This window comes from Ochotona curzoniae, unplaced genomic scaffold (assembly GCF_017591425.1).
Source record: "Ochotona curzoniae isolate NIBS_2020 unplaced genomic scaffold, NIBS_Ocur_1.0 scaffold_2587, whole genome shotgun sequence".
Classification (NCBI taxonomy): Eukaryota; Metazoa; Chordata; class Mammalia; order Lagomorpha; family Ochotonidae; genus Ochotona; species Ochotona curzoniae.
The window spans coordinates 17,038,084-17,050,296 of record NW_024467096.1 but is presented as its reverse complement, the minus strand read 5'-3'; the positions used below and the strand labels follow the sequence as shown (position 1 = coordinate 17,050,296).

The 12,213-nt window shown below is 44.4% G+C and overlaps 1 protein-coding gene across 3 annotated transcripts in view; it reads left to right on the top strand.

The window, feature by feature from the left end:
• Positions 1-12,213, top strand: part of DGKG (diacylglycerol kinase gamma) — a 155,564-nt gene that overhangs the window by 18,983 nt on the left and 124,368 nt on the right. For all 3 annotated transcript variants that reach the window (XM_041002737.1, XM_041002736.1, XM_041002735.1), the window contains exons 3-4: positions 4,498-4,663; positions 5,210-5,272. In XM_041002737.1, the coding sequence (XP_040858671.1) occupies positions 4,498-4,663; positions 5,210-5,272 (229 nt within the window). The remainder of the gene's footprint in view (positions 1-4,497; positions 4,664-5,209; positions 5,273-12,213) is intronic.

The following is a 12,213-nucleotide window of genomic DNA, read 5'->3' as shown; positions in this document are numbered from 1 at the left end:
GCCTCTGCGGGTGTGAAGGCCATGGGAGCAGTCTGGCTGTTCTAGGCACTCCGCCCTCGCCTCACCTTAGCTCCCCTCTCTTTGTTCACCTAGCACTGCTGCATCCCAGGCGAGCTCCATCACTCCACACTCTGATTTCAATCTGTCACACGGTGCAGCTGACTTCTAGTAGGTGTAATGTCACTGTGCAGGTTGAGGGAAACAACAGGATTTAATTTCTCTTGAACTTGATGGCTTCCTGCTGCTAAAAATGTCACAAGGAGAAAGGAGTTGCTGTGGGAAGGAACGATTGCCACAAAAACTAGGACAGGAGTTCAAGTTTGTGGAGTGTCAGGGTGGCATCTGGTCATGACGAAATAGCTCTTGCTTCAGCACCAAGTGATGATCCACAGACTTTGAATAGCCAGAGAAGGGGCCAAACACCAGGGGACACAGTGGCAGGTGTTTTTGTAAGCTTGAGCCCAGACATGCAAGTACACACATCCAGCTCTCGACCTTGAGCCGGTTGTGTATGTGGCTAGAATTTGTTCTATCCACAATGACAGGAACATTTCACACTCACACTGTTGACTTCAGGATTAATGTGCCTGATGCCTGGTAAATACACCATCTGGTTTTCCAAAACTTCTAGGCCAGGATCAAGATGCAACCCCCAGAAATGGGACACAGCAGCAGCTATTGCCCAGCTTCTTCCCATAGGAAAGTGACAGCCCTTGGGGGAGCAGAGTTCCATTGGCCAGACTCCCGGGACTCTGGCCTATGCTCTTACTGGACTTCTAGCTAGCTGTGGATAATCACTGCGTTTTTGAATCCTCACAGCAGGAGAACCCCAGCCCTCTCCAAGGTTCTTTGGCACTGCGTGCTAGATGTGTCTGAGGTTATGCTATGCCATCCTGGTCTCCAGGATAGGGAGATGAACAGATGACCATGAGTTCCATCAGCACTATTTTCTAAGTTTTTGTTCACTGTGGGGTATCCTGGTGCCTGGCCTCTAAGTGTTATCAGCTATCATGAGATCCATTCAGTTCCCTTTATGCATCAAGCCTCTCAAGTGTTAAACTCTTTGCTTTGACACTTGCCATTGTGTTTCAGTACCTTCTCCTCGTACATACCTGAGTATATTGAAGGGACAGAGCAAGGCCTAATTCACTGGTGTGTTTTCCATTGGCACCCAGCATCCCAGGATTGTGGCTTGCACTGGGAGACTGTGTGTGCGTGTGTGTGTGTGTGTGTGTGTGTGTGTGTGTGTGTGTGTGTGTGTGTAGAGGGAGAGAGAGAGAGAGAGAGAGAGAGAGAGAGAGAGAGAAGCAGAATGGACCCCACAATAGGTGGTGACAGCTGGGGGACAGACATCAGGCTATTCCTGAGGTACACTAATTCAAACTCTCATGACAGATCACTGCAATGGGTGATGCAGGGGATACAGAGAATCAAATAGGGTCACCTCACTAGCTGTTAGGATCTCTGCAGCTAGTGGAAAAGCTAAAGTGTATTAGAAGCTACCCTACATGAACATGGGGCAGCAGACAGGGGTGTCACAAGACAGGAATAAAGCTATGAAAATTCAGAAACAAAAGATCTGATTAGATTTCCTGAGAAACGTGACATCTGGATTGAGCCTTAAAGCTTGGCCAGAATTTTAACCAGGAGAGAAGGAAGAACTTTGTGCAGAGTAAAAGTGCATTAAGGCTTGACCAGGACAGTACATAAGCTTCAGTTTAGAAAGAGTGTGTAGGCAGATATAGAGAATAATAGGATAAAATGCCATAAAGGCCTTAAAGCTTAAAGTAGCTACTAATATGGGTTGGAGGGGAATTGTGGTAGTCTGAATCCCAAGGTCTCAGAGCGTATGCAGGATGATCCATTGAACCATAGGAACATTATGTATTGGGCCTTCTGCTTCTATTCATGTCTCTAGCATCTATTTCTATTTTCTAAGTTATTGTGCATCAAATGATTTGAATTTCTCACGGACAATCAGAAGCTATGTAGAGAGTCTGAGTAGGGAAATGATCCTACCAGAGCTGGAAATACCATCCTGGCAAGGATGGATAGGATAGATGAGAGAAGGATGGTGAAAAGGGGAAGCCAGCCTGGGAGAGGAATTGCAGTGGTCCTGTGAGACATTAAAACAAAATCTGAAACCAGGGATGTTGATGATGGCAGCAAGAGTGATGGACATGGAAAAAAATCTGGGCATGACTGATCAGGCAGAAAAATGGAGGAAGTGACATGGACATATATCAGGCAACTGAGAGCGCAGCTGGGCCTGAAAGTAGGAGAAATAATAGTGTTGGCATTACGAGAAAGGCCTAGAAGAGGAACTGATTTAGAGAGGAGGCTAGTAAAGTTTAGGACATGAGCACTCAAAATTTGCTGAAGAAAAAACTGGTTCAAAAGCTGTGGTCAATGTCATGAGGTGTCCTCAGTCTACTATGACTCTTCCCTGATAACCTTGGTTTTAGTGTTTTTACAATATTGTGGTGGATTCTGTATAACTGAAATTCATACTTATTAATTTTACTTAGGATGGTCTGTTTTCCTGAAATACATTATTCTCACAGTTTCAATTTGATGTAATCCCAGAAATTAACATTTTGGAACTCAAACTTAGCAGTTTAAAGTAGTGCTTGTCAAGTAAAATGTGTCAAATGATTATGCACAAAGAAGATGTTGAAGTAAATCACTGGTGAATCAGGCTATCCGTATATCTTGATCAGATCTAAGTTAAGAATGAAGAGAACCAAAGTAGAACTCCATGAAAAATGGTGGGCTTCAAGAAAGGGAATAATGAAATACTGCCAGGGAGGGCAAAACCAAGAAATTCTAAAAAGACCATTGATTTTGTGGCCTTTAGAAGAGCCTGTTCAGAGGTAATAGGCTAGAATGCAAACTGAATGGGTTTGCAGAAGTGACAAAGCTAATGCATCCTCCCTAGAGAAGCATGAAGGGAAGAGAACTAAGAGCCGTCACTCTAGGAGACACCAGTGTCTTTGAAACAGTGGACACTACCCATGCTTGCATGCGGAAGACAAGCAAATGATGCAGGGCAGTTAGATGGGACCAAGGATCATCATGCAAGGATTATATCCGGAAATTAGGAGGAAAAGATGCTGTTCCCATGTATGGGGAAACGAGGATAAGTATGTTTCAGGGAGGGACATTCTGAGGTGATAAGGCTGAGGAGTCCAGTGAGGGACAGAAGAGTGTGAAATGGATCCAGAGATTTAAGAGACAGGAAAAGGGCAGAGTGAGGAGAGCTGCCGCAAGAAACGGGAGTTGACCATTTGCTTAGGGGCCCCTGAATCTGGTAGCTGCCCTGGTGTGGCTGTCAGGCTTTTCTCATTCAGCAAAAGAGATCTGTAGAAAACCCAGCCAGGGGCTGAACAGAAGTGGCCCATGAACCTCCAGTGGGACAGGGAGGACATCACTCATTTTTAGAGCCAATACTATGATTGCAAACCTCGCTGTGAACACACATGCCAGACTCAGATTCTGAGAAGGCTCTCCGATTCCTTAAAAAGGCAAGGGGTTAAATGGTATCAACATAGTGCAGGAAGCACCAAGTAGGATCCCAGCAAGGAATTTTAGCCTCAGGACTGTTATTGTGCGCAAAAGCCTGCACAGTCAAGTTTGGAGTCATGCTTCCTCACATGATTTCCAGGAACATCTGCTGATTCGGTGAGGAATCCAATGCCACCGAGGCGCAAGCCAGCGATGACTCACTGCAAACTGGTGTTGTTGTTGAGAGTTTGCTGAGTGCAGCAGCTCCTTCTGGCATTGATGCTCCCACCCTGGGACCCGAAGCTAGGCAGTACTGGGAGAGGCACAGCAGGATGAGGATCTGGTTTTTTGGCATGTCTCTTGGTTCTACCATCTGTCCTTGGCTTCCTGCTCTTCTCCTGGTGCCTAAACCCTTCACAAGGACATGTTTTGAAATGCTGCCATGGCACACATACACTTCCCTGTGGTCTTGAGATAGGGATTATGAAAATGAAGGGTGGAGAATGTCTTTTCCTCTTCTAGGTCTCTCATATTTTCTGAGACTTGAACACTCATAGCACAAAAGGAAAACTGTGATCACATAGAAGAATCCTTTGGTACCTTTAACAGCATCCTTCTTCATCTCAACTACACTTGCTCCTGCTCATAGGAACCATATGGGCCTGAATTAGGCCAGTCCCTCTACTCTGGGTACCCCCTCTATCACCTTTTTTTTTAACCTAAACTTGAGTTATATTTTACATTATTACAGAAGCATGCCCCAACACACAGCCACCAGCATTCCCTTTTTCTTACATCTCATCCCTGCCCCAAATGCCCATGATGTTTGTCACCCCCATGGCCTTTTTGTGCCTGCCCCTCTGTGTTCCTCCACTTCCCTCTTCCTCTCTTGCCATTTGTTTTCACCAGCCATGTCTGACTCCTTGTCCTTGAGTCCCTCCTCTCTACCCCTCTGTTCTCCTCACTGACTTTTCTCTTTTGGCTCCTTCTCAGCCAATTAGCTATGATGTCTTCAAGCTGTTCATGAGATCATACCTGGAGGTGGATCTTCCTCAGCCGCTGAGCACACATCTCTTCCTGGCCTTCAGCCAGAAGCCCAGGCAGGAGAACCCAGACAACCCCAAGGAGGGGACCAGCAGTCGTGAGCCCAATGTTTCAGGTAATAGACCCCTGCTGCCCAGTCCTGCCATGGGAGGACTTGTGCAGCTCTAACCCCTTGCCCTGGGCACAGGTTGCTTTCCTTGAGGGTCTGTTGAGTATAAGAACATCCCAATGGGACAGGAATCAGGACCAAGAGAACTCCTTTCTTCCTGGTGTCTTACAGAAATCCCTGTCTGATGAATCTCTCAGTAAGAAGATTAAAAAGGGGACATAATCCTCGCTGCTGTGATGGGGAAGAAGGACCCCAAGCTCATGGGTGGCACGCAGATAAGAGCCTTCAGCAGAAGCTGCCAGTCCATGGAAACAGCACATTTACTCCATAGGTCTGGACTGGGACTAACCTAGGAGTGTCAGAGGAAGGTGTAGTCATTGTCCCCTAGAGCATGAGCTGTCTTGGCTAACCTGTGAGCCTGGACCCTGCTGGCAGCAGTCCAGTCCCAGACACAACCTATGTTAGTGAGAGCGTATGGGAAGGACCCCTCCTGCTCTCCTTAAGAGGTTGGGAAGCAAGAACTGGTCTTTACATCTTCTTTTTGTTCCCCAGATTCTGATATATACAACGTAGATAATGCTGCCAAAGCAGATGAGGCCTGTGCCCCTGATGCTGGTAAGCTTCTCAGTGTAAGATTTGGGCTGGAGGGGAGATAGCAGACTAGCAACTTTGCCTGCAGACCACTGCACTCTTCAGAGGGTCTCAGCCTTCTGGGGGCCTTCAAGACCTCCAACTCTGGGTTCCTAGCCCTCAAGTATTCCTGAGTGCCGGGAGTTAGTTAGGGCTCCTGCCTCACTCACTCTGGAATAGGGAGGCCAGGAGTTGGCACAGCTTGCTAGATGTTGCCGCTTAGCAGACCTGTCTGCTGGTCTCAGAAGAAGGTGTGTGTGTGTGTGTGTGTGTGTGTGTGTGTGTAACCAGGGGTGGCTTGAACATTTAGGTTCAGATGACTCTTGCCAATGGCTGGCTGGGGAAGACAGAGAGAGAACATGAACTTGCCATCAACACAGATACATATCATCATGAATAAATTAGGCCAAGGCTAGAAATTCCTTAGAAAATTGAAAGGGGCAAAGGTTGCTATCCTTGACTTCTAGTCTCATGGCCGATACCAGTTTTCTGGGCACTGTCATCCCAAGTTAAGTCAGCTTGCTCTTGAAGTGTCTGGACATGAGCTGGCTGCCTGGATCTGATCCCCAGCTCTGACACTCCCTGGTCCTGTAACAGTAGACTCATTTGAACCTTGTCCTGTGCCACAGTGCCCCCATCCATTAAATGAGGCAATAAGCTGCTGTTATAAAGGTCAAGTGAATTCCACATACAAATTCTTAGAACGATGCCTGGCACATAACAAATGTTCAGTAATAATGGTGATCATGATTCAGGCTGCCATCCAGAAATACACTCCATCAGCAACTCATAGTGATCTGCCAAAGTCTCTTTGCACCCTCAGTCTCCGAGACCATCAAGGAGCATCTTCTCGTAGAAGAGCCCTCATGGATCCCTTTTCTCCCCCATTGCTCCTGAAGTTTCAAATATGAAGACTTTAAGAAGCAGACCCATTTACTGCATGATCACTCAATGTTGAGTAGACTCATAGATCCATCAGGTGAACACCAAGGCTTGGGAGGTGCCCGGGGGAATAAATGGTGCAGCTTTCTTACATTTTTCAAAAATTACATGAGGCCTGATAGATCAGAGTTGCTACAGCTGAGGAAGTGTAAACTGGAGGCTGAGATGAGAGAGTTCTTCCAAGTAGACCTTAAGTATAGCTCTAATATTTTTTCTCCCAAGGCAGAAGGAGACACCGGGGAAGTTACAGAGTGTTTGGAATGTAGTTAAAGGACTGGTGAGAACAAAACTCACTGAGGGTGGAAAGCAGAGGAGAGCTGTCTCAGGATCCTAAGCTCTACAAATTCCAGAAACTTCTTGGCACATTTGTAGGGTTCCAGAAATCAAGGGTTCAAAACATTGGGGTCCTCCTTATTATGGACTTTGGGACAGCAGCAGGGCAAAACTACAAAGGGGAGTGCTCGTCTACCCCTGCCCAGGATCCTTCTCAGCCATGTAGGCCCATGGCCTCATGGGAAAATGCCGTTAAGTCATAGAAAAGTCACAGATGAGTCTTATGTGGCACTAAGGCATATTCTAACATAAGTCGTTCTCAGCTTTGAAAATTTAAACTTCCAGGAAGAAAATCAATGGTGGAAAGCATCCTGTCCCAAATTCTGCACCCAGAGATCTTCTTGGCCTGAGAGTCTGGTACTTCAAGAGGAACCTGACAGAAGTGATCTTGCATTCCATGAGGATCAAGATTGTCTGAGCAGGATTGATTTTAGTGAATGGAGTTTCTAATAATGAAGAAGAACTTAGAGACAGGTCAAAAGATCTGTAGCAATAAATTAGCCTTCTTATTTCATCACCATACTTGTTTGCAATACCTGTAGCTTTCTAGGTCTGAGTGAAAGACTTCCAGAGATTTCCTCCTGGAGAAATGGTTTGTGAGGCATCATTTTCCTTGTGTCTAGGGGAACATCAGTTCCCTGTTGTCAAATTGTGAAAGGGCAATTTTCTGACTTCTGGCACAGGAAGGCCTATAGTTCATATTCTTTAATCTGCTTTGGAGACTTGAGATGGAGAAAATCCTTTCCTGCCACACCTCTGACACAGATATCTTAATTAAGTGTCCTTATTCATCAGCGACAAGAGTAGAAGGCTGGGCAGATGCCCCAGAGAGGGACATCTGCCAGCAAGGAAGAGACAAGTCTGGCCTCCTGAGACCAGACCATCTGTTGACAACTCCACCCATGCCCTGTTACCCCAGCAAAAGGAAAAAGAAGAATTTAGACTCTGACTTGACAGAAAGGGTCTGGACCTTTCCAAGGAGCCTTTAGGCTCCCATGTCTCATAAACCACGTCACCCTGCACATTCCCAGAGCCAGGGGGTGCCGGCATGTGTCCATGAAACAGAGAGTTGGAGTTTGCACAGGACTCAGTCGAGAGCTCAGAGCCCCAGGCAGTGTGTCATTGTCAGGATGAGTGTGCAGGAGCAGGAGATATAGGTGAAATCCCTACACCTTCCTCTAGTTTTGTGTGAGTTTTTTCCTCTATAAAACATTGTCTTAAATGGAAAAAAAAAAAAAAAAAAACCTCCCAGAGTCCTACCAATCCAAGTGTGTGTATATGTGTGTGTGTGTGTGTGTGATATATCTTTGTAGATGCACTTCTGTTACATAATTTTGGTTGTAGCTTTGTGTCTAAACAATATATTCATAATTTTTCTATATTATAATACTTTGGATTAACATCTGTTTATCTGCAATTCCCACTGGGCCAGCATGTTGGCATGTCATATGGGTGCCAGTTCATGCCTGGCTGCTCTATTTCTGATCCAGCTCCCCACTCATGATCTGGAAAAGCAAAAGAGAATGACCCAAGGTCTTGGGCCCCTTCACCCACATCAGAGGTCTGAAAGAAGCCCCTGGCTCCTGGCTTTGGATCAGCTCAGCTCTGGCCATTATAGCCCTTTAGGGAGTGAGCCAATAGATTGGGAGATCTCTCTCTCTCTCTCTCTCTCTCTCTCTCTCTCTCTTTCCTTCCCTCCCTCTCTCCTCTCTGTAAATCTTCCTTCCAAGTAAAATACATAGATCTTTTAAAAAACGCCATCCCCCTTTTAAAACTCTCCTGAAATAATTCATTTAGACAGGGATGGTAGAGGGCACACTCTTGTCTGTAGATTCGCTTCTCCAATGCCTGTAACAGGTTGGTCTGGGCCAGGGCTTGCAATTCAATGCAAGTGTCCCATGTGGGTAGCAGGGACCCAACTACTTGACTCATCACCACTTCCTTCCAGAGTCTGTGTTAGTAGAAAGCTGGAGTTGGGAGCCAGAGCAGGGTTATCAAACCTGGGCACTGCAAGATGGAACATGGCGTTTTCGCCACTAGGGGAAATTCCTACTCTGCGATCCTTATTTTTAACAATATGAGAAAACTGAAGCCCAGTGGGAGGGTATGATGGCATATGTAAAAATCACGTGCCATTTAGTTGAAACCAGGTGCTAGAATCCCAGTCTTCTGCCATTAGCCTGGTACTCTCCATTGTGCCATGCTACCCAATCAAAATCCAACATTAATGCAGTGATTAAGTTGGGAGGAGTCAGGTGTGACCAAGAGCCCTCATGCAGGAGGCTTTGTGGTTTGGCACCAGGGCTCAACCTCTGTGATCCAAAAGAGCGCATTGGTGGGACCTGAGTGGTGTTCTGTGGCCAAAGAAGAGGCATAGTTCATGCAAGGTAGTAGCAGGAGAAATGACGTTAATGGAGTGGGCCAGTGCCACTCAGTATTTCCAGAGCTCACCACCTTCATGACAGGCATGGACATTAACCCTCAGTGCAAACTAGAACAATGGTTCATTACAGTTGATTACAATGGTAAGCCCTTTATTCAACTGTCCCTATCTCCGTCCTATCACTGATCTACTTTCTGTCACTTGATATCAAGTTGTATTTCCTAGAGTTTATGTAAATGCAATCATGTGGTATGTTCCCTTTTGGGCCTGATTTTTTTCCACTTAGTACAATTTTGAATTATCCATGACGTGTTTATTTTCTGAAGGACATTTGGATTCATTCCAGTTTTTGATTATTACCAAAAACAATTGTTAGAAATTTTCTTGTTTAAGATTCTGTATAATTTTTTTTTTTCATTTCTCTTGAACAAATACCTAGCAGTGGCAAGGCTGGGTAAAGTATGGCAGGTGCATCTTTGTAAGAAAATGTGGAACTCTTTTCCAAAAAGATTGAACTACTTTACACACCTACCAGCCATGTATAAGCATCCTGTGGCTCCCCATTGTAACAGGTGTTTAGTGGTATCACACTGTGGTATCTCCACATTCTCTAATAACATCTTTTTAAGAGTAAAATGTCTTAGTTTTTAGAAATCTAATCCATCTTGTATTTTTTTTCCTTTTATGGGCTGAGCTTCTTGTATAACATCTTGCAAATCTTTGCCTGACTTAATACCACAAAGAACTGGCATCTTAACATATTGAGTCTTCCCATCCTTGAATACAGTCTATTTCCCAATTTACTTTTGTTTGATTCAGTTTCTTCTATACATTATTGGTTTCAATTTGGTAAGATTTTATCCAGAACTTCTGCATCTATGTTCCTGAAAGACATTGGCATACGTGTTCTTTTCTAACAATAGCATCCTTTCTCACTTTGGCTTTAGAGTATTGCTTGTTTCATAAAATTGGTTGTATAGGATTCTCTTCCCTTAATTTTTCTAGAAAAAAAATTTATGTAAAATTCATATATCTATTCCTTAAATGTGGCATACTGGATTTATTTTTGCATTACTACAAATATTCATTTTAGCTTTTATCAGGCAAGAGTGAAAAGGCATTTACTCTAAGGCTAATTTTACCATGTTACTGAAGCAAAGTGTTCTACTAATGTTTTGTGAACAGTGTGTATTTTTCTACCCTGCTTCATGGGAATAGGTATTGTTCCTGGTTTTCTCTGCATAGCGGAGCTGATTCCTTCTGATGCCAGTTCTTTGCCTAGCCTTGGAGAGTTTGTTGAATATTGCTAAGCACAATTAGATTTATAAAGGAAAACAATAAGGGCATCAGAACAGCAGCCAAGAGCCCTGAGCAGCCCACAGAAACAGAAGAACAGTAAACTTTCTTCTGGACTAGGAAGGGGACTTTTCTCTGGTCCTCGCTTGGTTACAACTTTGGGTCCCCACCCTCTCTGGCAATGACCATCAGGGTCTCTCCGGAACCCCCTCAAAACAAACAAACAAACAAAAAATCTAGAATAGATAGAGAACAACAAGGAAAGCTTAGAATCAGACAGGAAACGGTCAGCGTGGATTCACTTATATCTTACTAGGTGGGACACAAAGATTAGTTACTCCTCACTAGGGTATTGAAGATTTCTCTGTGCACCCCTCCTAAAACTGTTCTGCACCTTAACTGTTGACACATGTCTTGTTAGAGTTATAAGTCAGTCTAGACTACCCAAGAAAAAGCCAGGTTCAGCAAAATTATGCTTCAACGCTATAAAATGCTAAATACTATAATGAAAATAGACACGAGACAGCTGAATAGTAATCCATAGCCATTTTAAGGTGTATAGAACTCGATTGTATATAAACTAAAATTGAAATGTCAGTGAAGAAGTCACAGGATGTGGTTAAGAACTTGCATTTTTTTAAAAACATATTGGTTACTCAATACCATGTCAATTAATTCCATAACATTATAAATTGTTGCTGATGTTATGTTGGGGCTTTTCATTGATCGGGATGATATTCTGCTGGCTCCACCTTCAGACCAGAGATGGTCTCCCCAAGAAACCGTTGAACTTATCTGAACAATAAGATGCTGGACTCTCTGCTTGGTATATGCTTGCAGTGAAAGAATCTCAACTGAACTTGAACTGTGGTAATGCAACAAGGTGGAGGAATCCACCATAGGGGAGGGTTTGGGGAGGGGTGGGGGGAATCCCAGTACCTATAACACTGTGTCACATAATACAATGAAATTAATAATAAAAAAAAAAATAAAGGAGAACAATATGCTGATTACCCAATGGGGACACCTACTGCTCTCCAGCATTCTCTCCCTCTGGCGGCTCCTCCTTCCCAGGGCTCTGCTGCTTGAACTCCAGCCACCTTTGGCCTCCCCAGACCCCCAGCTCCACTTCAGACAGAAGGATTGCTAGTGTCTGCCTGGGCTCCTCATCCAGCTCCTTCCAAACCATGAAATGTGACAACTGCAGAGGTTACCTCTTTCCTTTCCAATCTTTTCAGAGATGACCATTTGCTGATGTTTCAGATTCAAGTTCCAATAAATTGTTTTCTGATCCTGTGTCCAGTTTTTTGGTTGTCTCAAGTAAAAGGATAAAGCTGTTTCCTCTCAGCTCTATTTTAATCAAAGTGGAAGCTGTTGATAATCTTTTATTTAATTTTTTAAAAGATTTACTTATTTTATTGGAAAGGCAGATGTACAGAGAGGAGGAGAGACAGAGAGGAAGATCTTCTGTCCGATGACTCACTCCCCAAGTGGTTGTAATGGCCTGTGCTGCGCCAATCCGAAGCCAGGAGCCAGGAACTTCTTTCCAGGTCTCCCACAGGGTGTAGGGTCCCAAGGCTTTGGGCCATCTTTAACTGCTTTCCCAGGCTACAAGCAGGGAGCTGGATGGGAAGTGGAGCTGCCAGGATTAAAACCAGCAGCCATATGGGATGCCAGTGCATTCAAGGCGAGGACTTTAGCCACTAGGCCACGGCACCGGACCCATGTTGGTAATGTTTTAATCAACAAATAGTCTGAGAATGTAGCAATAACTTGGGGTAGTGTGAAAACTTTCACTAGCTTCTTCCAGTGGAGATTTTAATACTTCTATTGCATATATTATTTCATTACAATCATTGTAACCTCAGTATCCACATTTTTATTTATGTACCCTTTTTATTTCAGAATCAGGGAGAGATAGATATCTCCCAATACTGGTCTCTCCCAAATGCCTGCAACAACTGAAGTGAAC